Source organism: Neltuma alba, unplaced genomic scaffold (assembly GCF_004799145.2).
Source record: "Neltuma alba isolate B1F8T4 unplaced genomic scaffold, ASM479914v2 tig00010280_pilon, whole genome shotgun sequence".
Classification (NCBI taxonomy): domain Eukaryota; kingdom Viridiplantae; phylum Streptophyta; class Magnoliopsida; order Fabales; family Fabaceae; genus Neltuma; species Neltuma alba.
The window spans coordinates 383,240-411,138 of NW_021635203.1; the positions used below are offsets into that span (position 1 = coordinate 383,240).

The 27,899-nt window shown below is 37.4% G+C and overlaps 1 protein-coding gene across 1 annotated transcript; it reads right to left on the reverse strand.

Moving 5' to 3' along the window:
- Positions 1-10,535: 10,535 nt before the first annotated feature.
- Positions 10,536-27,405, reverse strand: LOC114755497 (TVP38/TMEM64 family membrane protein slr0305). The gene is made up of 7 exons (XM_028944376.1): positions 26,919-27,405; positions 25,397-25,449; positions 24,936-25,028; positions 17,336-17,559; positions 15,567-15,633; positions 11,838-11,948; positions 10,536-10,841 (listed from the first exon to the last, which is right to left on the reverse strand). Exons 1-7 carry the CDS (start codon positions 27,337-27,339, stop codon positions 10,818-10,820), a joined length of 993 nt encoding a protein of 330 aa, XP_028800209.1. The 5' UTR covers positions 27,340-27,405; the 3' UTR covers positions 10,536-10,817.
- Between the last annotated feature and the right edge of the window lie 494 nt (positions 27,406-27,899).

Below are 27,899 nucleotides of genomic sequence, written 5' to 3' on the forward strand. Positions count from 1 at the left end.
ACACATTATCGATCAAGTTCAATGCTAAGTAACTAAAATATAGATAGCAATTATGTGACAACTGATCGATTAACCAATGATCGATCAGTTGATCGATTAACTTAATAAATCTGTAGAGAAACATAAAACACTTAAATTGTTATCATCAAAACCTTAAATCTAACATTGTCCTCCTTTTTGATGATGACAAAACATAAGTATAAAGTTGATTAAAAAAAACAGCATGATCTATCAGACAAAAATCCAGTTGAACAAAATTTGACAGTAAAAAAAATTGATAGGAACGCATAAGTTAGAAACTGATAGATTGACAAGCAAGATAATCTGATAGATTGACAAGTAACAGCGAAGTTCAATAAATCTAGAAATCACCAAAATGTTAGAATACATAAACATTTGTAAAACAGAAACAAAAAAAGAGATATTAAATCTAATTAAACAAAAACAACTATTCAGTATTCTTCTCTCCTTTTTTGTCAACATCAATGGAAGTAAAGGTAGTTAAGCTGAAAGAAATAAGGAGAGCAGGTAGTTGGGAAATCGGAGAGACAACCTGAGGAATAGGTGGTAGAGTAATAGAACAGGTAGGCTGAGGAACTGGAATAAGGGCTAGTATGGTAGAGGGAGGAATAGGAGATGTTTGTGAAATAGAAGTAGTGGATGGAGGGATAGGAGAGGAAGAAGGTGTAGGATCAGAGTAAGGAGGAGAGGGTTGATGGGAAAGAAGGTCCTCAAAGCTAAAAGATATGCTAGAGGCCGAGAAAATGGTGCAGAGTAAGGCGACCATTCCCTTGAGCTCTTTAACTTCTTTTTTCATAAGATCAAACCTTTGGAAGACTTCCTTTTCTAGGACTGTGGCTTGTGTGTGAAGATCCAGCATAGTGTATAACCCTTCAAACTTCCTATCCAAGATTGCCACATAATCCTTAGCAGTGGCATATATCCTTCTTTCAGATTCTTAGAGCTCTGTCTGGAACATCTCCTTAATCGTGTTGCCATAAAATGATGGTCCAGGGGTGTGAGAGGGATCTCAGTGGACTCAGCCTCATCTTGAGCTCTAGAGGTACTTGCAACTGGTTGTTTTCCTTTTTCCTTGTGAGCTAGTTTCTGTGAAGGTCTAAATGGCACTGGTATTTTTATCTTGTTGAGCTGATTTATTCAAACCATAGGAACCTTCACTTTGACTTCTCCAGGCTCTAGTGGTGCAATGTTATGCACTTGAAGGAAGTATGTGGTCAGCTAAGGATAGGGAATGGGTGTGGATTTGGACTTATTGAGAATGAAATCCTTCATTTCACAGTAAATTAGAGCCCCGATATTGATTTTCTCTCCACTAATGATTCTGGCTAGCAAGAGATAGTCATCAGACACTGCGTAGTGGATTATTCAGTAATAATCACACATTTGCTTTGGAGGGAAACTCAACTCTCCAGTTTAATTGTCACTCTGTATCAAGATCTTGTAGGCTTTTATTTTATTCATATCATCTCTTCTCATATGATCTTGAATCCCCACAAGTTCATTTATCTTTGTAGGAGTGAGATTAAACGTTCTATCTCTGAGTTGTGTTTTAAGATAATCACTCACCAGATTATCTTGGTCATCATATTCTTCAATAGATTCCATATTGCAGTAAAATCTCTTGACCACCTCAAGGTAGTATTCGCCACCAATACTCAGCCAGTTAGAGTAGTATCATAGAGGGTTACTCAAATCCAATCGAATTTTCTCATTATTCTTCAGGCTTTCCAGATTCACAAAGACCACATGGCAAAATTTTCGTGTGGCAAAATCTGCCTTAAATTTTACTAAATTCACATCTTTATCTAGATTTCCAATCAAAAACTCAGATGGTTTAGATGGGATACCTTGGGTAGGATCCAAGCTCAATCGGTAATATAGGCTTACTTAACGCTTATCATTTGCTCCATTATATGTTGTGATTTGCTATGGGTGAAAGTGGTTTTGTCATTTTGATAATTTTTCTTGGGATCAAATTGTTATGCTTCTTCTATACTTTCTTCCCTTATTCTTTTTTATATCATTTTGGAAGAAGTTTTGAAAATAAAAGTTAACATAATTTCTTAACTTTCATTCTTAACCTATGCTGCGTGAGATTTTTAGAATCCCCGTAGGTATATAGGTTCATTGGTAAACTACATGAGTTTATGGGAATCTTTGCAGGTATACCAATGTGTTTGCTCAAGTTTTTTTAATAAAATGAGAAAAATGATTTTGACCCCTTTTGACAAATGAAAATAAAATAAAAAATCATCTTTTTCATAAAAAACAAAAAAAATATAATTCAAGATATTTTTCCAGAGCTATGTGAGGTTTTTAAAACCTCTGCAGGCTCAAACGATTATCCTCCTATGTGAGGTTATAGAATCTCCATAGGGAGGGTAATCCAAAATTTCTTTCAAAAAATACCTTTTTAAAATAATTGAAATAAATGTTTTTCTGAAAAACACCAACCCAAGGACACGTATTTATACCCCGACCTACGAGGGTTTTGACTCCTCTAAAAGGTACATAGGACTTAGGCTTTTATCCTAGGTCAAGTCTAGCTTTGTAAATAAGTTATTTTTCCTCTTTTATTTTTGCTTTTCTTTTTGTAAATAAAAAGTTTTTTTTGGTCATTAAGATAGAATAAAAGGTCATATTGTTTTTATAGTCAACTTAAGGTAACCATTCTTATGAATGGGTGCTGTAGGGTGCCTAACACCTTCCCCACACACAATTGACTCCCAGACCCAACTATGTTTTTGTAAATTTTGTAAAAGGTTTCCAAAAAATCACCCTATTAAAATTTTGGTATCAACTCCTCTTTTGTTTTCCTTTACAGGGAAACTAGGAATCGAGCGCAACAACCACCATTTGTGGTGGCTATAGTGTCTTCCCTACCGTGTAATATTCATGTGTCTGATCATATTAAGCATAACGGTGAAAGGATGGAATATCCAGCTCTTAGGCCAGACTATCTGTCAGTAGATTTTGAGGACTTCCTTTTCATGTTTTGATTATCAATGATGATTATCTCTCATGGTCCCCTAATTGTAATTAATTTTTTTTTTGTCAAGAGACTTTTTAGTTAGTCATTCATTGATGAGATTGTCAAGACCCACCTAATATTTGTCATGTGTCGTGTAAACTAGATCTTCCTTCTAAGATGATTTTGCATTCTTTAGAAGTTTTAAACCTAATCGTTCCAATTAGACATACTCAGAATGAACCTCATATTCATAGTCATTTTTTGATAAGACTCTTATGAGATTCAAGTTGATTTATTCTAGGAGACAAAAACGTGTTAAAGAAGATTAAGGAGTTCAACATCTAGTCTATTGCTGATTATTTGCATTTTTATTTTTAATTTCACTATTTGTTTCAGTTAGTTGAGGAATAAGTAGGATAAGCCCACTAAAACTTTTAGGACCAGTCTAGTTAATTTCATTTGAATTCCTTTAATATTCCATTGAACTATTTTCCTACTTTTGCTCTCTGTAAACATTATAAATAGGCACATTGCCTCAGGAATAAATCATTGAATATTTCAGAGAGTACTTTCTTGTGTGGGAGATTCTCCTAGGTCTATTCATCAGTGAGTATGAGATCCTTACCATACTTCTAAATAGAACAATTTTTTTCTTTTTTTTTTTTATTTTTCTTGATTTTTCTTTAACTAAATTTGGTCCCTTGACTGAATTGACAAAAAAGGATGCCTTCTCATGGATAGAACAGGCCCAATCCACTTTTGAAACACTTAAACATACATTGACCACTACACTGATCTTGAGGCTGCCTAATTTTAATCTTGGGAAAATTACACATAGGTCCCAAGTAGTAGACTTTATTCATCTAAGTGCCAAAAAAGGTCAAAATTAATAACAGGTCCCAAGAGACCTTAGGGTATTATATTGTAATTGTAAAATGACATCACTATCCCTCCTAATCTAAGGTTCCCAATTCACTGTTTTCTCTGCCAATATGATTGACAACCTTGACAGCGACTATTAATAACCCAATGTGAAGCTGTTGACAACCTAGGCAGTATCCGCTAACAACTTACTGTATAGGATAGCATAACCTCCACATAAGAGTAAATTATAACCAAATAGTATAATATAACAACTTTAACCCTAAAATGGCAAGTTGTTTCAAGGCTATAACAACTTTAACTAAACCCAATAGGATTATAGCAGAATTTTATTACAAAGATGCATTAACAACCTCAACGGTGAGTATTAACAACCCAAGGAAAGCTGTTGATAACCTACACAGTGTCTGTTGACAACTGACTTTATAAGATAATATAACCTCTATATAGGATCAAATTTTAACCAAATAACAACTTTAACACTAAAATCATTTGTATGAAAACTTCATAGCAATACTGTACTTATATAGTGTTTGCTGAAGGGCCACCGCATTAGGAAAAATTTGTCTTTCTCCAATAACCAAATCCTTCCATTTTGTTGAATTCATTTTAGAAATTAGTGTTGGTATCATTTGTGAACCACATGGCAATAATAGTGGGCCTTCACCCAACACATTGAGCAGAGACATAGACAATGCATCTGAGCCTTTGAATAAGTCTTCCATCCTGCATAACAAGACAAGTCATAGAGTTGTTAATGACAACCTTTGATCACTGAAATGACAACCTAAGCAGAATAATCAACAACCGACAATATTACTTCAAAATTAAAATAAGTAAATTCTACTTACACATGTTGTTCTTCTATTAGACTATCCCTTGTTGATTGTGAATTTTCATCTACAACGGCAAAAAATATACACTCATCAAAAGTAATTGTAATTTAAAACTTTTTCCCCTTCAAAAAGAAGTTTGCTCCACCTAATAGGCTAATGTATATATCAAATGATAAAAAATGACATTATTATTCATTTACATCTAAATCTAATCATGTAATACCTGCCTAATAAAAAAGAAAAAATGTTACATTTAATACTGTTATAGAAATCAAACATGGCTAGGTTGTGTTATCCTATAAAGTTAGTTATCAACAAACACTACCTAGGTTGTCAACAGCTTCCCCTTGGGTTGTTAGTACTTGCCATTGAGGTTGTTAATGGATCTTCGTATTAAAATTCTACTATAGCCCTATTGGGTTTAGTTAAAGTTGGTGATGCCTTCAAAAAACTTTCCATTTCAGTGTTAAAGTTGTTGTATTATACTATTTGGTCATAATTTGGTGTTATGTGGAGGTTATGTGATCCTATAAAGTTAGTTCTCAGTGGACACTGCTTAGGTTGTCAACGGCTTCCCCTTGGATTGTTAATAATCACTATTGAGGTTGTCAATGAAGGTGCCGTTGAAGACCCAACGCTTTCTACTCAATGATGTGGTTAGGGTGGGGGAGAGATTTTAGGCCAATTGAGTGATAATGCCACAGCACGATTAGGGTGAGGAATACAGCAAGATGGCAATGCATAGTTTAGGATAGGGAGAGACACCGAGAGGCCCATTGTGACAAGGGGAAATGGCAGATGGCAGACCGATTGCAAGAGGGAGAGACAACGCAATAGGGGAGCAATTATACCACAAGAAGTGACTATGAAGGGAGAGACAACACTAAGAAGTAACTGTAAATAGAGAGACGATGAGTACGAGAGACGCTGCCGATGAGAGAAGGAGCAGTTCGAACACAAGCTGAGGTAAGAGGGAGTGTGTGTTTGAAATTTGAATTGGGTACTGCCTAGGTTGTCAACAGCTTCCTATTGGGTTGTTAATACTCGCTGTTGAGGTTGTCAAACATATTGGCAAAAAAAACTGAGAATTGGGAACCACAGATTAGAAGGGATAGTGATGTCATTTTACAATTACAATATAATACTCTAAGGTTCCTTGAGACCTGCTATTAGTTTTGATATTTGTTGGGACCTTAGATGAATAAATTCTACTCCTTGGAACCTGTGTACAATTTTCCCTTTAATCTTCCTTTCACTTTAGAATGTGATACATCCATGGAAGCCATAGGGGTAGTCCTTATGCAAGAAGGGCATCCACTAGCCTATTTTAGCAAAGACTTCTCTTTCTTCAACAGATTCAAATCAGCCTATGATCGGGAGTTTGTTGTCACTAGTTCTTGTAATTCAAAGATGGAAGCACTACCTCATAGGACACTATTTCACTGTCTTAATAGATCACTATAGCTTAAAACACTTACTAGATCAAAAGATTGTAGCTAACTTGTAGTAGCGACTTCTCATAAAGTTATTGCCCTTTGATTTTTCCATTACATATAAATCAAGGAAGAACAATACAGCTATTGATTCTCTCTTCAAAAAGCCTCAACAAACTGGTTTCTGCCAATTAGTGGTTCCCATAGGGAATGATATTGCCCAACTCCCTCAAGCTTTACTAGAAGACCCAAACACAAAAACTATAATTGATAATCTGCAGCAAAACCCGAATCCAACTTCTGCCTATAGCCTAGTGAATGGTAAGCTATACTACAGATCAAGGTTGGTCATTCCCAACCAAGCTGAACTCCATGATAAATTGATAGAGGAAGCACATGCCATACCTATAGGAGGCCATAATGGCTATCCAAAAACATTAAAGCGGTTAAGTGCTCATTTACATTGGAAGGCAATAAAATAGGATGTCAAGCATTTTATATAGAGTTACACAAATTACCGGCAAAATGAGTACCAAACTTTAGCTCCTACAAGTCTCCTTCAACCTCTCCCTATTCCAAAGCCAATTTAGGAGGTCATATCCCTTGATTTCATTACTGGCCTTCTAAAATCCAGGGGTTATGACGGGATCTTAGTAGTAGTTGATAGATTAAGCAAAATATAATCATTTCATGGCTATGTTACACCCCTACACTACTAAGTTCGTGGCTCACCTATTCTGCAAAGAAGCAGTTTGCCCCCATGGAATGCTCAGCTCCATAATTTCTAATCGAGATTCTCTTTTCTTGAGTTTATTTTGGTAGGAGCTGTTCTGCTTGAGCCAAACCCGCTTGAATATGAGCACAGCTTACCATCCTTAATTAGATGGTCAAACATAGGTAGTAAATTGCTGCTTGGAAACTTACTTAAGGTGCTTTTCTCATAAGCAACCTAAAAAGTGGAGTGACTTCTTATGCTGGGTTGAATATTCTTTCAACACTAGTTATCATGTAGTTGTAGAAAAGACCCCATCCAAACTTGTGTATGGTAGAGAACCCCCTCCATAGTTCCATATTTCAAAGGAGAAACGAAAAGCTGGAGCTTAGGGATGACATGCTTAAAGTTCTTCGTGATAATTTGTTGACAGCGCAAAATCGCATGAAGATTCAAGCTAACCGCCACCGCCAAGATCTCCAATTTGCACCGGAGGATGTGGTGTGGTTACGATTACAGCTATAACTCCAAAAATCGTTAGCAAAAAGAAGACTTGAAAAGTTGTCTCCCATATTTTTTTTGGGCCATATAGGGTCCTCCGTCACATCAAGAACGTGTCATATGAGTTAGAGCTCCCTTCAATGACTAAAATTCACCCATATTTCATGTCTCCCTGAGAAGACCTACTATTGGACAGAATTTGCCTCCAATTCCAGCTCCCCTGCCCTTATCTTCATAAATGGAGTTGATGCTTACCCCATTGAGAGTGTTACAACATCGCTAGACAGCTTAGCAAAAACCTAGAATTAGTACAATGGACTGACAGACATCAGAAGAAGCTGCTTGGGAAGAATATGATTTACTAGCTGCACAATTTCCTCAATTTTGACTTGAGGACAAGTTTAGGGGAAAAGTAATTATAAGACTCTTGCGAGATTCAAGCTGACTTATTATTCTAGGAGATAGAAACGTGGCAGAAAAGATTGAGGGGTTCAACGTCTAGTCTATTGCTGATTATTTGTGATTTTATTTTTATTTTTACTATTCCTATTTTTCTGGTTTGTTTTAATTAGTTCAGGAATAAGTGGGATAAGCCCACTAAAACTTAGGAGCAGTCTAGTCAGTTTCATTTGAATTCCTTTAATATTCTGTTGAACTATTTTTTTCACTTTTGCTCTCTGTAAATAGGCACATTGCCTCAGGAATAAATCATCAAATATTTTAGAGAGTAATTTGTTGTGTGGGAGATTCTCCTAGGTCTATTCATAAGTGAGTGTGAGATCCTTACCTTACTTATAAATAGAAGAATTTTTTAGAATTTTTTCTTTTTTTCCGTCTTTATTTTTCTTGATCTTTTCTTTAACTAAATTCGGTCCCTAACATTTTTGTGCCATTTATGTGGTTTTGCAGCAGAAATAATTGATCATCTATTTTTGAAATGTTAGTTGTATCGAGCTTTAGGGTTTTTACTTCGTCCTTGGAGATCAGGTCAGATGTTATAGCTGCGGATGGTCTCACGTTTTGGTTGGAAAGGTGGTTAGTGCAGGTAGATACGAGAAAATGGTACGGAGATGACCTCACTGGAGGCGTTAACTGTGGTAATTCTTCATATCATTTGGGATGCAAGGAATATAACACCGCATGGTATAGAAAAGATGAGTCACTATAGTGCCTTATCCCCGTTCGGCAAGATTTCTTTATCATATGGGAATCACCTCTAACAAGTTTGGGGGCTATCTAGTCGTAACAAACACTGGTTTGTTTTTGCTTTTTGATAAGGATCAAAATGCATTAAAATGATAAAAGTAACAAGATAAAGTCACCGTAGCTAAAATATAACAGACAAGGAGAGTCATTAGATCTTTCGACTCTATCCTATGTACTAATTTAACATAAGCCAAAGAGGAAAAAGTAAGAGAGGAAGAAATGTCTTGCTGCAATATGTTGGCTGAAAACCTGTTAGCACTATATCTTGGAATGAATTGTTTCTTGATGCACATTGGTTTGTTGAAGTTAATGATCATTCTAACGTTGGCTGGGAAAAGAAGCGAATGTACGTGTGGTCGCGAAGCTTTTTATAAAAGGAATGCGCTTAAAATCATTGAAGGCAGGGTGATAGTTGTTTTTGTCAAGGTACCTTTCGTGGGAATCAAACTTTGACTTGAATCTTCTAATATACTTATAAAATCTCGTAATACCCACTAATGCTTAAATGAGTCGGGTTACAGATCCATACTTTGTTTCTTATCTAAATTTATTTTAGCTTCATGCATCCCTTTATCTTCTCCATCAGTTTCTCATATAATTATAGTGGGTTATTAATAGTAATTCAATCCATTCAATTTTATACAGATCTAATATTTTTATGGCCAAATAACCTAAATTTGTATGCCTATATGCTATCTCTCCACATATATGTGCCTTATTTTTATTTTATATAAAAAACATATTTTTAAAAATACACAGCAAAAGAAGAATATTTTGGGGTGGGGAGAAATGAGAATTTCTTGGAATAAGAAGGGCTATGAATACAATCTATATGTATATGCCTTTTTTTTTTTAATTATTTTATTTTATAAAAGAAACGTTATATTTTTTAAAATACACAGAAAAATATGAATTTTTCAGAAAAATATATCCTAATTGTTTCAATAAGTGACAAATTCAGGTAAAAATAAAAATCAGAAGTGGCGAAGAATACAAATAGAATGACATATCCTAATTGAATTAAATATGTAATATACCTTATAAAGATATTTCACTTATTTTAAATCCAATCATATATGCACAGGGAGAAATTTCTAGTTTCACCTGCAAAATGACTTGCAGTGCTTGAGCTTCTGCGCCAGACTTTGCTTCATTTTCAGCATTCTCAAATCTTCATTACAGGGAGGCAGACGTTAACTTCGGTAGATAGATCACAATCACAATACAGACCCTTTAGATTCCCTTTCGCATGGCCGTAAGGTTTTATGGGTTTAGTTCAAGTATCATCTATGTTCCTTAGATTGGTAGGATTGGTGCACGTAGATGTTTATGTTCATCTTCTATGTGTAACCGCTCTAATGATTTTAGACTGTGATGCTGGTACCTTCAGTTCATGCGTTTGTGTAAAGCCATCCGGTTTGGGCTCAAATCCAAGTTTTTGATCAACAGCCAGTTCGAAGTGGCTCTATCCGACTGAACTCATAAAATGGTCCAAACTGTTTGAGCGGACCGCTTGTATCATTGGGTGACAACCGAACCATCCAGTCTCATTTAATTGTGACAACACCACTGCAAAGAATTGACATATTCTACTGATGATTTTTGTTATTTTAAATAGTTTAGTTCCCAGCAAAGTCAAGGACCGAGTATGTCATCAAAGTCACCAGATGCTCCAATTGGATATCTAAGTCCAAGAATTCTAGTCAAGTACCTAAATATTATCTTTGACAGCCAATGTGTGAGAAGTTTTGAGATTTGCTCGGAATGTTACACACTATTAAACATGATATTTAGTTTGCTGGTCATCATATGGAGATCCAATTATGTTTCTACACTTGATCAAACGGTTTTCCTCATTCATCGTTGCCCCACTCACCAATCCTATGACTATCATTATAAGGAATCAATATCTTTATTACGACAATAATTGATGCTATTCTAAAAACTCTTGAAACATGGTCGGCACTTGCCCCTTTTGAGAATTTGCAACTTCGATGTGCAGCTAGCATTACTCTTTATTTATAGTGGATAAAATGTACAATGTACAATGTTAGAAACCCCCACCCTTCGGGAGCAGGGATGGGGATAAAGAAACGAAGATCCTACTCAATTGCATTAAAAATAACTTTACACACACACACACACATGCTGGTTCTTCCATTTACCATGACGCTTTTCTTTTCCTCTCATTTACCAAGATATCTGCTTGCCGATGTGGCATGTGAGCTCGATTTCATTGGCAAAAGCTGATTTTTCTATTCGATATCTTTAACAGCATCCTGCAACATGCCACATAAAAGGGTCACTTAACAAATAATAACCCACATTAGCAATAACAAGATTAGATATTCTAAACCCCCTCCAAAAAGTCAGACCTAACCAGCCACCTCATTAGCCCTAGGTGGCAAGAGTTGAATGGAGTGTTAGTAACCCTTATGATATTACTAAAAAAGGAATAACTTGATCAATTGTTATCAGCACATGCAAACAGAATAAAACAGCTCCTGAACCAAAATTTTACAGGTGTTTTGCTAGGTTTTACTGTTCCTAAAGTTTATGTACTAACATTGTTATTATGCCTTAATCGAGGGATAAAATATAATTTCCTTCTTTATCTCAAGTACACTATGGGGGTTTTTCCTCACCAGAGCAAATTATAGAACCAAATTAACCAACAAAAATTGGAAAAAAAAAAAAAAACTGCCTCAACAGTTCCTAGAATATTCAGTGCAATGATCATCAATATAGTGGTCACCGTGTTCATCTCAGTTCATAAAAATCATTATGAGGTATTTTAGCAACAAAATCCAGGCGTGATTGGAAGTGAAAAACCAAATATAGACGTCCACTTTTATCCACATTTAATCAGTATATTTTTAATGTTAAGTTACTGTTTTAATACAATTACCTGGTGACTGATACTATCACATTGGATTTGAGCATTGTTGAACGGGGCAGATCTCCGTATATGGTCCCCCCCCCCCCCCCGGCCCATAAGGTTTGAGAAATTGAATCCGTTCTATTTGACCAGCCACAACTGGTTATTATAAGTGCCTGGGTATTACACCTTTATATATATCATACAAGATTTTTAATATACAAGATAAAACACAAATATGAATCTTTTGGTTGGATCAATAATCAAGAGTCAGTGTCTTTACTGATTCAGTGACAGGTTTTAAGAATCCTGAAATAAACAAACTTTCTCCCCTGGTCCTGCGTTTTTCATTTTTATGGTAGTTTTTAATGCAGTAAGTAAGGTCATGATTTGATACCTTTGCAAGCTTAGTGACATAAGCAGCAGCTAATGCAGTGGCCAACAATCCCAAGCCAACAGTCAGCAGCTGGCTGTTTCCTCCGGTTAGAGAAAGATCAGATTCTTCTTGCTGAAATGTCAAAGAATAATGTCTTACTAAAAGAAGCAAAAAAATGCAAATACTCTTAAATAAATAAAAGGGAAAACAAATAAGACTAATAACTACACGATAAGGGGAGTGAATAAAGGGTACAAAATCACTTGAATATATTCCAACATGATTGATGCAGGCAACACAAAGGATTGTTTCACCTAGAATGACAATTTCACCATCCAAGCCTAACAATTATATTTCACCTCTTCCTCTTGAGACAAAGTTCAAGAAAGCAATAAGATAGTACAAAGAGATAAAGGATTAAACAGCCCCCTCACACAACCAAAGAACTAGGACCCAAAAAAAAAAAATCCATCCGAACAGAAACCATCCTACCTCCAGCCCCAAAAAAAGTTACAAGAAAAAAGAAGTAAATAAATAAACAAAATAGCAACCAAGGAAAGTCCAATTGGTAAGGATGAGGCCCATACCACACAACAGCATAAGTTCAAATCTTACAATTGGTCTATAAATGTTCTCTTGTAACATAACTCAACTGAATTTTTTTCTTTGAATAATAATAATGTTCTAGACATTCTAATTGAGCCAATTCAAGAAGAAATCCCTAAGTGCATGTTTTTTGCTGATGACATAGCTCTCATGACTGAATCAAGAGAAGAGATTAACTCTAGATTGAAGTTATGGAAGACCTTGGAGTCAAAAACAGAATACATGCATTGTAATTTTGGGGGGAGGCAAGTCAATGGTGATTTGGAGGTTAAGTTGGAAGATCAAATCATCCCTCAAGTGTCAAAGTTCAAATATCTAGGATCTATTATTGATGGAGACGTTTCTCATAGAATACAAGTTGGGTGGTTAAAGTGAAGGAAGGCTATCAGAGTTATTTGTGATAAGAAAGTACCTAAGAAGCTTAAGGGAAGATACTATCGCACTGCTATAAGACTAGCTGTGTTATATGGTAGTAAATGTTCGGATCTAAGGGGAAAACAAGAGCATAAAGTTAGAATAGCAGAAATGAGGATGTTGAGATGAATGTGTGACCACACAAGAACAAAGAAAATTTGAAATGAAAATATCAAAACAAGAGTAGGTGTGGAACTTATCGAAGAGAAAATGGTAGAACATCGTTTGAGGTGGTTTAGGCATGTGTAGAAAAGGCTATTAGAGGTACCGGTGAGAAGAGTAGATTAGACAGTTTGGAACCATTTAAAAAAGAGCAGAGAAAGACTCGGAAGAACACTCAATGACTTCTAGTTAACAAGAAGACGTCATGTGATCAATGTAACTGACCCCACCTAGTGGAATAAGGCTTTTTGTTATTTTTGTCGTTGTAATGATAACGGCATGCCTCTTTATAAGACGATTGTCATCAATAACTGATTAGGATGGCTTCATATCAGTTCAACCATTATTAGTTGTTAGTTACAATCAATGCATCCAAGATTTGGACAATATGATTATCATCACTGGGTCCTTGCTAATAGTAATTCATCTATGACATCATTTAGAGTAGCTTCACAGCATTCTATTCCAGACTCATCACTTTCAACTAGAGAAGAAATACAACTAAAAGGGAAGCTAGAGTATCCTCCTCCATAAAACACAAAAATAGGACATAAGAGAAATCTAAGCAGCTCAAAAGCAAAGCAAAGCTTCAATTTCTCAGCCTATCAGAAGTAAAGACACTCATAAAGATCCCTGTACGAAGCATGGAAGAGAAGCAAAAAGTAAAAATCCACCCTTGTCAGAAGTAGATGTAAAGGTAACGAGATAACAGTGAAAATCCAGAATTTTCCCTGACAGATATACCAGATAACAGAATAACTGGCCAAAAATTTTTCCTTTCCTTGACAAAACCTTGATAGTAAGTCAGAAGAAACTGCTCAGGAGATTCAAGATAAACCTGCTGTTTTCCTCGAATTCTATGCCTCATTTTTTTCCCCCGGGGGGGGGCCCAAAAAAAAGGCCAGTGTTTATGAATTAGAACAGCAAGATGCACAAACTAAGGTAAGCAATGGAATGACACAAATATTTCTTAATTTTTGTCACAGCTAAAGGATTTCTATTTTTACTGATAAACACCCTTTTTATAACAGCTTCTTCTATCTTCTTGGCTTGTAAAAGTTTGGACTTCGTTTAGATTATAAACCATATGCAGAACAAGAAACAGCAGTTGCAAAACTCAAAATCATATGCCTATGCACAGTTTAGTTTGTAATACAGACTTCAAAGTACAGTTTCCCGAAAACAATAAACCAACACAGTCTGTGTAATAATAACATCAAAATGTGATTTAAAAAAAGACTGTAGTAAACATGTAATGTGCTGTGCATGTGGCTAAAAGAGGCAGTTTTTCCGCCTTGTTTAGTAGCTTTCTTCAAAATATGGTTGAACTGTGAGCAGTGCTTGCTTTTCATTACTTTAAAGGGTTATTTGGATTAGCTTTTCGGAAGTGATTTTACGGTATACAGAGTAAGTATATGTGTTTTGTCTTGACTTGCATGAAAGCATTCTCTCTTAGTGATTGTAGGGGTTTGCCAAACTACCCTTAAATGAGTTTATAAGACTTCTTCTAATCCAAATTAAATATTAAGTTCAATAAATAGAGTAACCTTACTTTAATATAGAAGAGAGGTTCATGTGCAACAACACATCTAGGGACAGTAGCTATTCCTAGCCGTCCATCAAGACTCCAGCATCTTAATTATCGTGCCACTAACGGGATACAGGAAATATCTGCATGCATTTTTTACCTTATACTGGCAAGCAAGCAGCTCAATTAAAACATGATTCAAAACACATGGAAGAACTCCTTTCATTTCATAGATACACCAGCACATGCTTGCTTGCTACAAAGCACACAGAAACCCAAAAGAATGCTCATTTTGGGTTATTTTGTAATTCCAAATTCCACAATGGTGCTACTGTCAAGTTTCTGAGTTAACAAAAAACTGTTAAGTGTTAACTGGACTCCTTTCACAAGTTCCTGATTCTAACATCACATAGCATGATATGTCTTGCAAGCACGTTGAAAAATTTTCCTCCTTAAGCAGCCTGCAAGCCAAATACTGCCTCCAGGTACCTTTCATAGTAATCAAGTCATGGTAACCAAGTGCCATGGAAGAGTTTAACAATTGGCTTTTCCTTAGGTCGATTTCATTCCTTATAATTCCATTCAATCTGTCGTACCATTACCTAATAAATCTAAACATGAAAGTTTAGTTTCTAAACCTTGTTAAATCATAATATAATGTGCTTAGAGTAATAATCATTGTTCAGGCATTTTAACGTCCCAAGGTCGGTTAACAGTAACTCAGCTGATCTATCACATTGGAAAAACATTAATCCATATAAACCTTTCAGTCATGAACCCACTATCTATCATTTTGCCAGTTGCAGTATGCTTTGATGGCATTGTTAGTTGCAGCCATATTTCGCTAGAAACAGTGCCTACAAAGTCTTCAGCACCATTCATCTAATGCTCTAAAACCATTTTGTACCAATATCGCAACATGGACTAAAAGAAAATAAAAATGAAAGACAAAACGCCAAAAGGCAAAAGTTTAAAATGGACAAACAGTTTACTGAAACTTCAGTTGTTTTGGAGCATGGGGTAAGTGTGCACAAACTTACAATTATTGCTCGTCCAAATGCACCAGCACTGACATAAGCCCATGTCCCTGGAAGCATTCCCAGCCAACTGCATCAAAATTGTTGATTATTGTACTAATAAATCAGAAATGCAGAAAAACCAAGCGTTTAAATCAAAATGAGTAACTGGTTTAAAAACTGAACTGCCCGCATCTTCAAAGGCTTTCCCTACACTTGTTATGAGAGAGTATTGTGCTTTTTCCTGAACTGATTTAATGTTTTCGTGTCTGTTATGGAGAGAGATTGGATGGATTTATTGTATTTTGTAGCCTCTCAAGCCTTCAGATCTTCATTTATTTTTGGTTTTCTAAGATATGTGATAATGGAGGGTATTGGAAGTGGGCTTTCGTCCATTGAGCCCATTTAATTTGTAACCCTATCTCTGTTTTATGATTTGTTATCTTTATCTTTATTGTCATTAAATCATATCCCTCACTTTATTTTGTCAATCATCGAGAGAGGATTGTATGGGATTGTCAACCTCTCCCTCTACGTACTGATCAGCGCTTGGTTAATAAAACATTCAATTCTGCACTGCAAACTCTCACAGGGTATCCAATTGTCATTGCTTGGATGCAATTCTCTTTTATCTCTACTAATACTCCTCCTGTCCTAAACATAAGACCCATTTTGTAGTATAAATCTAAATATAAGAACCATTTTTTATTGTAATTTACAGTAAAAAGTGAGTCTTATATTTAAGACCGGAGGAGTACTATTTTTATCATATAACAAAAATAGTACACACTTAGCTTATAACAGTTTAGTTAATAAATTAATCATTAGTGAACATTACCACATCAATAAACCATGTGGAGACATTACCATTAAGTTCTTCGGTTGAATATACCATAAAAGTGCCATCCTTACATTTCAGCATTCCCAGTTCAAAATGGGGCCACAAATAGTAACTACCGAGTATTAGCAGATAATTAACATCAAAGAGTTTCTCTTGTCCACAACTGTTTAAAAATTTATGTTGCTCAGTATATAGTCAAATTTGCTTTATTATCATCTCCAACATGCCTCCTGAAACAAAACTCCTTTTAAGGTAAAAGTGAGCACAAATTAAAGATAGGTACATTATAACATTTACTGAGACTTGTTTTGAATATTTAAAAGAATACGGGGAAGTAAAGATCAAACTCATGACTGCATCATTATATAGAAGCTTAAATACCATGACAAGAAACCATTTCACCCACAAGTTTCTGTTATAACATCTAACATCGATAAAGAAAATAAGATGTAACTACAAAGTATTTCAGGTAAAACTTGCTGCAAGTATTTTATCACTTATCAGAAAAAGGTATATTATTGGTTACTTAATGGCTGCTCGAAGAAGATACATGCCATATAAAATAGGGATACGAGGGAACCAAATCTAAATTGCATATGCATTAAAGAAACATGAAAGGGAAAAAAAATTATTTTTACTTACAGGGAGAATGAAGCTCAATCAAGTTTATAAAACTTTGTTCTTTTCCTTCATTACAAGCACAACTAACCTGATTGAGATAACAAAAAAATACTATTCATATCCATGGGTCTTCACCTAATAGCTTAAGCTTTTCGATTCAAGTTGTTCGTTGACAAAACCAAGCACATTATATTTTCTGACTATAAAGTTGAAAGTTGAAAACTCAGCAATATGCAGAGTTAGGTTTCAAGAAAAGAAAGATAAATCCTCTGATTGAAGATAAGCATTGAAATTCACTCAATAATGCATTAATCAGTCTTAAGCATCATACCTTCCCAACACATATGGAATGAACTTAACAGATGTCAATCCATACAAGTAATTCCCCAGAGAAAATGGAAGTAAAGGGCTCAAGCGAAGCAAGGTCACAACTTTGAAGCCATTTTCCCCAATTGCTTTGTCAATAGCTAGAAACTTTTTATTTCCTTCCACCAATTTTAGAATACGCTCACGGGCAAAATATCTTGCAATCAGAAAAGCAACACTAGCTGCCACCTGGAATGCTCCAAAAATATTAGACAAAAGAAAATACATTCCTACATTTGGGATCAGTTGCCATTAATGTGTAAGATTTCATAAGTTGAGCAAATTGATTTCACATTGAATATAATTTTCAATGATCCAATCATTCATTTGTAAGCAATTGTTAAGTTGATATCACGCAGTTATGAGATAAGACTTTTTTATTGTTGTTGTAAGCATTATCAAGTATTAAAATACGTAGCTCATGCTTTATTAACTTTAAAAAATTTAACAAAAGCACTGTTTAATTACCTAAGCAAGTGTCTGAATCATAGAAAATCGATATTTATGAGAATTTAAAAGCATGATCGACAAAATGAGATTGAACCCAATAATAGACTCTGTGATAGCACTGGGAATATGGACCATCTCCAATCATATGAAGTGGCCTAAATGAGATGCTGTGCAAAATGAGCTAGGTTGTGCCAGCCCATTTTCATGTGGGTCTAGACCATGATGATTGATGGGCTAATACAAGCCAACCCACGAACCAACAAATCTTTTTTTTTTTTTTTAATTCTCATACATTTCAATAATTTCTAAAAACATAAATCTAAGTCATGCAACCCCCATAACAAATTGTAAAGCCACCTATTACATGATTCACATAATCTAATCTAAAATTTTCAATAGCATACCATACTCTAAATTCTTCATCCACACCACATTTAAGAAATTAGATTTTGGCTTGTGTGGCTGTGTCCTTAGGTTAAAAAACTGTTATACAGGCCAACTCATGAATTAAATAAGTTATCACATTTCACCCTTTGCTTAAATAGTCTGAGCGGACAAAAGCCCATTTTTATTTGGGCTGAATTTTTTATAACACAACCGGCCTAACGAAATGAGTTATACAGTACCCATCGAGTTGGGCCTCTATTTCAGGTTTTACCTTGCAGTAAGTTATCTATGTTAAAAGGGCTTGTTTGACTGTGTTTTTTATTTTTAGGTTCTCAAAACAATTTTGGAAAATTATTTTTCATAACAAGTTTTGGGAATAAGAAATCAAAAAAGATCTATTTGAATCATTTGTTTTGAAAATCACATGTAAAGACAAAAAATAAAAGTTAAAAATCCATTTGAAAACAAATTTTGAGTACAACGGTGAATGATGGCAAATAGTGGTGGCCTGTGGCTGGTGGCTGCTGGTGGTCGGTGATTGTCAACAATAGACAGTGATGGTGGTGGCAAGCAAAGAATGACAGCAGGCAGTGGCAACTCATGACAGGCAGTGGTGGGGGTGGTTGTTAATTATGGTTGGTAGTGGGCAATGGCAATCAGTGGCAGATGGAAGTGGGAAGCAAAATTGTCAGCAGTAGTCAATGATAGTCAATGGCAAATGAGAACAAAGACAAAAGGAGAGGAAAAAAGGAACAATCAAGTTGTTCTTTTCTTTTTTAAAGGAAACAAACACCCATAGAAGAACAAACAAGTTTTGAGAACAGCAAAGAGAAAACACTAGTCCAAACAATTTTTTTGCTTTATTTGTCTTTTTCAGGGAAAAAGCAGTAGTTTTGAAAACAGTAATTAAACAAGCCTTCTGGCATAAATTGTTCACCAGTGGACGTTGTCTATATTGGTTTGGTCAAATAGAATTAATTGAAACTAAATCAGTGGCATAAACTGAAGCTATGTCACCAATATAAAAAGTCAATAATAGACCATCTGATAACTTCTAATATCTGATAACTTCATCAAACCATAATTAAATCATGTGTGATTCTGATAAGACCGACCTATTTAAAAATACCTATAAGAGGCGACAGATGCAGAAGCAAGCAAAAGGCAACAGTCCTTTTTAAGCAACCAGGGAGTTGACTTTTATTTCATACCTTTTTGAAGAAAGTAGCATAGTCCAATGTCTTTTAGGTCTGTGTACTAGGTTATGGTATTTTGGGAGACTGTGCTGGTCACTTTTGAATATATTGGCCGATGTAGCTTGAGGGAGGTAAGACATATTTTGTATGAGAGAATCGTGAGGAGAGAGCTGACCTCTCGAAAGTCAGGTCTAATGTATGCATTGTGAGTGTGTGAGTTGTTTTGTGACTTCCTTTCTCACACTGAGTAGGAAGAGTGTTATTGATTAATCATTTTGAGCATTGTTCCACGGTTAAGGTCCCCCTTTTACTGTTTTATTAGTTGTAAACCCATTGTTTCTGCTCTTGGTTCCTATCATTTGGTATCAGAGCGGTGAGATCTCTCGGGTTTCAGTACGAGTATGGCGGAGAAGGAGGCACTGGGGGTGCAGGAACTGCGGGCAGAGATGCAGGAAAGGTTTGGTGGACTGCTGAGGGACATGGCGGTCTTTAGGGAAATGATATTGAGGATGGACGCAACTCTGGAGCAAATGCAGAAAACGGCAGAATCACCAACCATAAAGAAGACCCCACTTCGAACGGAAGAGGAGGCGGACAGTCATGGGGGAGAAAGGGACTTGACGAGATACAGGAAACTCGAGTTACCTATTTTCGCCGGTGAGGACCCAGTCAGCTGGTTCTTTCGCGTTGAACGCTACTTCCAGGTCAATGCTGTCCATGAGGAGGAAAGGTTGGCAGCGGCAGTGGTGTGCCTTGAAGGGAAGGCCTTAAACTGGTACCAATGGAGAGAGACAAGGTATCCGGTACGAAGCTGGTCTGACTTCAAGCATGAGCTACTGAAACGTTTTCATTCTTCACAGAGAGGGGGGGAGTATCAGTTGCTGTTTGCGACCAAGCAAGAGAACACGGTGGTCGAATATGTGGAAGAGTTCGAGCGCCTCTCTGCGCTACTTAAGGACGCGTCGGAGGAATGCCTCATCGGCGCCTTCATTAACGGGTTAAGGGCCGAAATCAGAGCAGAGTTGAAGGTGACGGAGGTGACCACTCTCGGCGACCTGATGGAGAAGGCAATCTGCGTAGAAGAGAAGTTCAGAATAATGGATCAGGAATTGGGCCCTAGGGTCAACCGAGCCCAAAAGGTCTCCAGTGGGCCTAAGACGGTAGCCAACCAACCTTTTTTTTCACGTGTTACTCATATACCGGAACCCACACGAGGATTTGCCTCTGCAACGTCACTCCTTAATGCTGAAAACATGAAGAAGAGCGAGCAGCGAACAGGGGAGTCGAAGGTCGCGAGTAGTGCCACTGCAGCTTCAGTCAGATCGAACGCAGGCTCTCGCCGGCTATCTGATGTAGAGATCAATCGAAGGAGAGAGTTGGGACTCTGTTTCAAGTGTGGGGATAAATACGGACCTAGTCATCGCTGCAAAAATAAGAATTTGCAGTTGATTGTACTGGAGATGGAACCTGAAAATGATGAAGATATTATTGAGGACGGTTTAAGAGACGAGGGGAATGGAGAAGGTTCAACACAAATGAAGCTGTCCCTAAACTCCATGGCTGGGTTCGGTGACAATCATACCATGAAGGTGAGAGGCCGTTTAGTAGGGGAAGAGATTATCGTCTTGATTGATAGTGGGGCCACACACAACTTCCTCTCTGAAGAATTACTAAGCAAACTGAACCTGGATGTTGACGAAATTTCAGAGTACTCCATTACAGTGGGTGATGGTTATTCTCTCAGGAGGACGAAACGGTGCAAAAATGTGAAACTGACGGTACAGGAGTTAGAGGTGGTTCAAACCTTCTATCCGTTTCCTTTAAGTGGGGTAGACGCCGTGCTTGGAGTAGAGTGGTTAAGGTCCCTAGGCGAGGTCAAGGTAAACTGGGGGCAGTTGACCATGAAAATTGGTAAGAAGGAGAACCGAGTATGCCTGCAAGGGGAACCAACTCTTTCACGCACCCAGGCTTCCTTAAAATCACTGCTCAAGTCAGTCAGAAGAAGTGGCCAGGGCTTCCTAATCGAGTACAGGGGAATTGAATGGGACATGAAGGAGAACGCACATTTGTCACCCGAGGTACAGAACCTGTTAAACAAATACTCGGAAGTTTGTAGAGCCTCAGGGGATCTGCCTCCACACCGTCCGCAGGACCATGCGATTGAAATAAGGCCAGGAGAACAACCACCCAATATCAACCCTATCAATACCCACATACACAGAAAAACATTATCGAAGATATGGTGAAGGATATGCTCAATGCTGGGATCATACAGCTGAGTAACAGCCCCTATTCGAGCCCGGTGCTTCTGGTCAAGAAGAAAGATGGGAGTTGGCGCTTCTGTGTGGATTACCGTGCTCTCAATAAAATAACCGTGCCTGACAAATTTCCTATTCCCGCCATCGACGAGCTGCTTGATGAATTAAGAGGGTCAACAGTGTATTCTAAACTGGATTTGAAGTCGGGATACCATCAAATCCGTATCAAGACAGGAGATGAACACAAGACCGCTTTTCGCACTCATGAGGGCCATTATGAATTTAAGGTGATGCCTTTCGGTCTTACAAATGCCCCCTCTACTTTTCAATCACTAATGAATGATATATTTAGAGAATACTTACGAAAATTTGTGTTAGTTTTTTTTGATGATATACTCATCTATAGCTGTGATGTTGAGACCCCTTGAAGCACCTAGAGAAGGTGCTGTTGATTTTGAAGGCAAATCAGCTAGTGATTAATCTTAAGAAGTGCAGCTTTGTACAGCCAAAAATTGAGTATCTTGGCCATATTATATCAAGGGAAGGAGTGCAAGCCGACCCCGCAAAAATTGAGAGTATGATCAAATGGCCAGTGCCCAAGAATGTTAAGTCTTTAAGAGGCTTTCTAGGGCTGACCGGATATTATAGGCGGTTTGTCAAGAATTATGGGAAGATTGCTCGACCACTCACTGATTTGCTGAAGAAGGATGCTTTTCATTGGACCCAAGAAGCTACTGCTGCATTCGAGCAATTAAAATCTGCAATGACTCAACTGCCGGTGTTGGCAATGCCGGACTTTTCAGCACCTTTTGAGCTCGAGACTGATGCCTCTGGTACTGGGATTGGGGCTGTGTTGATGCAAAAGGGGCAACCGATCGCTTATTATAGCCAGAAACTCTCCAATCGAGCACAGCAATGTTCGGTTTATGAGCGGGAACTCATGGCTATTGTGATGGCAGTCAAAAAATGGAGACATTACCTCTGGGGACAGAAATTTGTAATCAAAACTGACCAGAGGGCATTAAAATATTTGCTGGAGCAGAAGGTCCTAGAAGAAAATCAGCAAAAATGGGTCTCTAAACTGTTGGGATTTCGTTTTGAAATTTTATACAAGCCTGGCAAAGAAAATAGAGCCGCTGATGCGCTTTCACGACAAGAAGATGTCAAAGAGATGAGGGGGTTCTCGCTGTGGCAATGTGCAGATTTAGAAGATTGGGAGAAAGAAGTCCAATCAGACCCCAAACTAAGGGGCATCCTACAGCAACTCATCGCCGAGCCGGAAGGAGTTGAAGGATACAGCCTTGTTAAAGGTTGTTTGCACTATAAGGGCAGATTGGTGCTGCCCAAACATTCCAGTCGAATCCCACTATTACTCAAAGAATACCATGATTCACCTATCGGAGGTCATTCGGGCTACTTAAGGACCTATAAGCGGCTGGCCAGTGTTGTTCATTGGGAGGGTATGAAAAGGGATGTTCAAGCTTATGTGGCTCAGTGCGCAGTGTGCCAAAGGAACAAATACCAGGCTCTCACTCCCGCAGGGTTGTTGCAGCCACTTCCAATTCCTCAAGCTGTGTGGGAGGATATAAGCATGGATTTTATTACGGGTCTCCCTAAATCAAAACGGTATGACACTATTTTGGTGGTGGTTGATAGACTCACAAAATATGCCCATTTTCTACCCCTCACACACCCTTTCACTGCTAAAGATGTGGCTGAATTATTTATTCATGAAATAGTTAAATTGCATGGGTTCCCAAGGACTATTGTATCAGATCGGGATAGGGTGTTTGTGAGTCACTTTTGGACTGAGATGTTCAAACTCGCAGGCACTCAGCTGTGTCTTAGTTCTGCCTACCATCCAGAATCAGATGGTCAGACAGAAGTACTCAACAGGGGGCTGGAAACTTATTTACGGTGCTTTACTAATGACAAACCCAAGCTCTGGGCTAAGTGGCTACCATGGGCTGAATATTGGTACAACACCACACACCAAAGTGCTGCCAATATGACCCCTTTCAAGGCTGTCTACGGAAGAGAACCCCCCACCTTCTTGAAGCTGCAGAATGAGTCCTCCACTGTTGATGCAGTCACGGAGCAGATCCAAGACTGCAATGCCATTATTGATCTACTTAAGGGGAACCTGCTCAAAGCACAAGAACAGATGAAGAGACAAGTAGATAAACATAGGAGGGACGTTCGGTTTGAAGTAGGAGAGCAGGTGTATGTGAGGATTAAGCCATACAGGCTACGCACTTTGGCAAAAAGGGTGAATGAGAAACTCAGTCCACGGTTCTATGGCCCTTTTAAAATTCTGGAAAAAATAGGAGCAGTAGCCTATCGCCTTGAACTCCCTCCTACAGCACGAGTGCACCCAGTTTTTCACGTCTCCAACCTAAAGAAATCCGTCCAGCAAGCAGTGGTGAACCCAACAATTCCCCCGTTCCTTACTGAACATCTGGAATTACAGGTTCAGCCTCAAGATATTTGCAAGGTCAGAAAGCTTTTAAATGGTCAAGTTGAAGTGCTGGTCAAGTGGAAAGATCTTCCGGATTGTGAAAATTCTTGGGAAGATGCAACTCTCTTTGCCTCACAATTTCCTACCTTCCCCCTTGAGGACAAGGTGAAGCTTATAGGGGCGGGTAATGATAAGACCGACCTATTTAAAAATACCTATAAGAGGCGACAGATGCAGAAGCAAGCAAAAGGCAACAGTCCTTTTTAAGCAACCAGGGAGTTGACTTTTATTTCATACCTTTTTGAAGAAAGTAGCATAGTCCAATGTCTTTTAGGTCTGTGTACTAGGTTATGGTATTTTGGGAGACTGTGCTGGTCACTTTTGAATATATTGGCCGATGTAGCTTGAGAGAGGTAAGACATATTTTGTATGAGAGAATCGTGAGGAGAGAGCTGACCTCTCGAAAGTCAGGTCTAATGTATGCATTGTGAGTGTGTGAGTTGTTTTGTGACTTCCTTTCTCACACTGAGTAGGAAGAGTGTTATTGATTAATCATTTTGAGCATTGTTCCACGGTTAAGGTCCCCCTTTTACTGTTTTATTAGTTGTAAACCCATTGTTTCTGCTCTTGGTTCCTATCAGATTCAGAGCTTGTTGCATTAACCATGCAGAATCCATTTTAGAAGAGCTGAATAAAGATACTGAATAATATGAAATTGATTTTGTTTTACAATCGCATAAATTGGATCTAAACATCTATATCTGTATATGAGTTGATTGTGTGAGTGTGTGTGTAGAGAGGGAGATAATGATTCACCGTTCCACTAAGAGAGACTATGATAGTTCCAATAACAGATCCAAAAAGAAGTCCTGCTGACATGGTTAAAGGAATGGCAGGAATTGCAAGGACCTGGGACCATAATTGAGGAGGCAAAGTCAGATCTCAACAAATGAAAAGAATCACTTTAGGTTTCATCCAAAAGAAAAGAACTCCAGAATAAACAGTGCATGCACACTATTCTGATTCACTTGGTAACATGCACTTTCAAGACTATAGTTAATAAAAAGAAAAGAGGGATGCAGGCATGTTAACATTATCAAACTACTCCGATTCACTTGGTAACATGCAGTTTCCAGACTATAATTATTAATAAAAAGAAACAAAGGATGCAGGAATTTTAACACTATCAAATACTGCATTGAATTGAGTTACAAATCTGTCATACTAGAAGCCTGAATAGCAGCACGTGTTCAAGGAAACAGTAGATGCATCCTCACCTCCAAGCCAGCATAAACGGCCACAAACAATGCATATCCAACTGGACCATAGCCTGCTTGTTAAACACCAAACAGGGTTAAGTCAAATTTACAGAAAATAATATGGAAACATGTGAAATTTAAAAAAAAAAAAAAATTGAGGATAGAATCATGCTCTTTAAGGAATCACGTGGATACTTATAGAAATCGTAGCAATAGGAAAACTTTACTATCTTAAACTCAGGCATAAATACAGACAACAGCCAGGATCTGGAATATTACAAATATCTCCTAACACCCAAACTATAAAGTCAGTTCAAGTAACGGCTTATTAATCCTAGTAATCTTAACAAAATAATAATTGACAAAGGTCTTTGAAATATATCAAAGTCCACTGATTTAATTCTCCCGTGTTTCGTGAGCCGTCCCCATAAAGCACATCGCAATTGACAAGTACAATGAATTTGTTTTACATGAGGGTAGAGGAATGAACAGAAAGGGGAAAAGGCATGAATTCTGTTTGAAATGTTATATGCCCAAATTACAGACTAATGTCAAAAGGTGGGAACCTGGTTCAACCTGGCACTTGGGTCACCAGAAACTTGAGAGTATGCAAGAGAAGCCAAGCAACCACAGACAGTCGCACAAAGGGTTAAATTTTGGACTATCGAATTGCATGCTTGCCTTTCATTAGATGGGCTTCAATTTACATGTTATTCACATGGAAGCTTCAAAGAATAAATGAAAACATAGGCAGGAAAAAAAAAAAAAAAGAATAAACGAAAACCTATATCATCTAATACTCTATCTTTCCTCTGGTATTTGCTTTTTCTCCTGTCATGGAGAACTGTAGGTTTAAGCTACCCTTTTGTTTCTTTTTCTTTTCTCTTTAAATTCTACTCTTCCATTCTTCTTTGCAGTAAGCGTGTCAACTAGTTAAGTCAATCAAAACATTCCATTAAAAGAATTATAAAAGAAGTTAGTGACCTAATTCATCGAATTTATTCAACAACAAATCTACAGAATAATAGATAGTACATCATTTACCATAAAAATCACATTCTGCAAGCTCTAGCTTTTAAGCAACCAGGAAGATGTTGCCTATCCAGATACATATATAGCATCTAACATATTTAGCATAAAATACTAGCAGGTTCATCCAAATTCGATTACTCGGGGATGACAATCAGCCTAACCAGAGATCTCTAGATAAATGAGACATGAGTTAGAAAACTTCCAGTTGTATGCCGAGATAAATTCCCATTCCAAATATCACATCAAATTCTTAAAAAATATTGTTTCACTTCCTGTAGATGGTAACGTCCAACAATATTCAGAAGCTGTTAATTTCTAAATTATGATACAAATGATAGCTGAAAAAATTTTGGAGCATCTGTTGACTTAGCTATCTCGAATTATAGAAGGTGCTCCCAATCATAACCACAATTCTATTAGCAACTTATCGCATAAACCTCCAATGGACCTCAAGTGACGAAAATGTGAATCGCACTGCTTGAGGCTTGAGGTTCATGGGATACTTTACCTTCTATGAATGTGGAAAACTGATTCAAGAAGATGTTAATCTGGTCCTTGTAAATGTAACCAACACAGGCGATGCCCCCAACAACGCCCAGCAATAATACGCCGCCCAATAGAGTGCCCTTCAACGCAGTGTCACCCTCTAATCCAGAATCTTCTTCATTCTTGTCTCCACCACCACCATCGTCAGCGCTCTTAGGGTTAAATAGCCGGTTTATACTACTACCAGACGGAGCGTTTTCGGGAGTATCGCTCCTCCTCACTTGCTGTTTCTTGGTTTGTCTGAGCGAAGAACATGGAGATAGAAAGTGAATGCGTTTGCTGGGCCGGAAGCTGAAGAGAAAAGAAGAGAAGTGTTCGGTGGTGTGAAGAGAAGAAGAGGAGAGACATGGCGAGGGTGGCCTCAAGTTGAGGATGGCGCGCATTTTATGGAGCGTGGAGGAGGATGAGAAACGGCGGGGGTAAGAGGACTCGTGCAAGTGACGTGTATGACAATTTTGTTTCCAAGGTGGATCTGTTCGCCATTACTTTTTTGTGGTTCGGATCCCAAATAAAGCCTTGTGGAATTATTCCTCGGCTTCTAGAATATTATCTGCAATAACCCCTAACATTTGAATCTAGATTTAAACTAGCGGACAATAAATTCAAAACATCAAGAAATTTAATATATTTTGCAAAACATTTAAGATTAATATTGTGAATAAAATGGCTGGTCAAAAATATTGTGAAAAAATGACCGAGCCCATTTGCTTGAGCTTTTTTTTTTAAAAGAAAAGGCAAAATGACATATTAAAATTTACGTAGTACTAAAAACAAGAAGGAAAAAAGACTATCCCAAAAAACTAGAAAATATGTTAAAAGGAATTAATATATAATAGGAAGAAAATGAAAATCATGAAAAAGAAATAGGATCTCCTGCCAAGTGATCGTTAAAGACTATTGATGATAAGTTACCTTCAATGTCAAAAAAACTTTATCAAACCAA

Bases quoted from the DNA above. Each gene is read 5' to 3' on its own strand.
- LOC114755497 (XM_028944376.1), bottom strand. From the start codon at position 27,339: ATGCGCGCCATCCTCAACTTGAGGCCACCCTCGCCATGTCTCTCCTCT. The intron at 25,029-25,396 runs GTGAGGATGCAT...TTATGGTCCCAG, and splicing joins CCGTTTATGCTGGCTTGGAG to GTCCTTGCAATTCCTGCCAT. The intron at 11,949-15,566 runs GTAAGTTTGTGC...TTGACATTTCAG, and splicing joins CATTTGGACGAGCAATAATT to CAAGAAGAATCTGATCTTTC.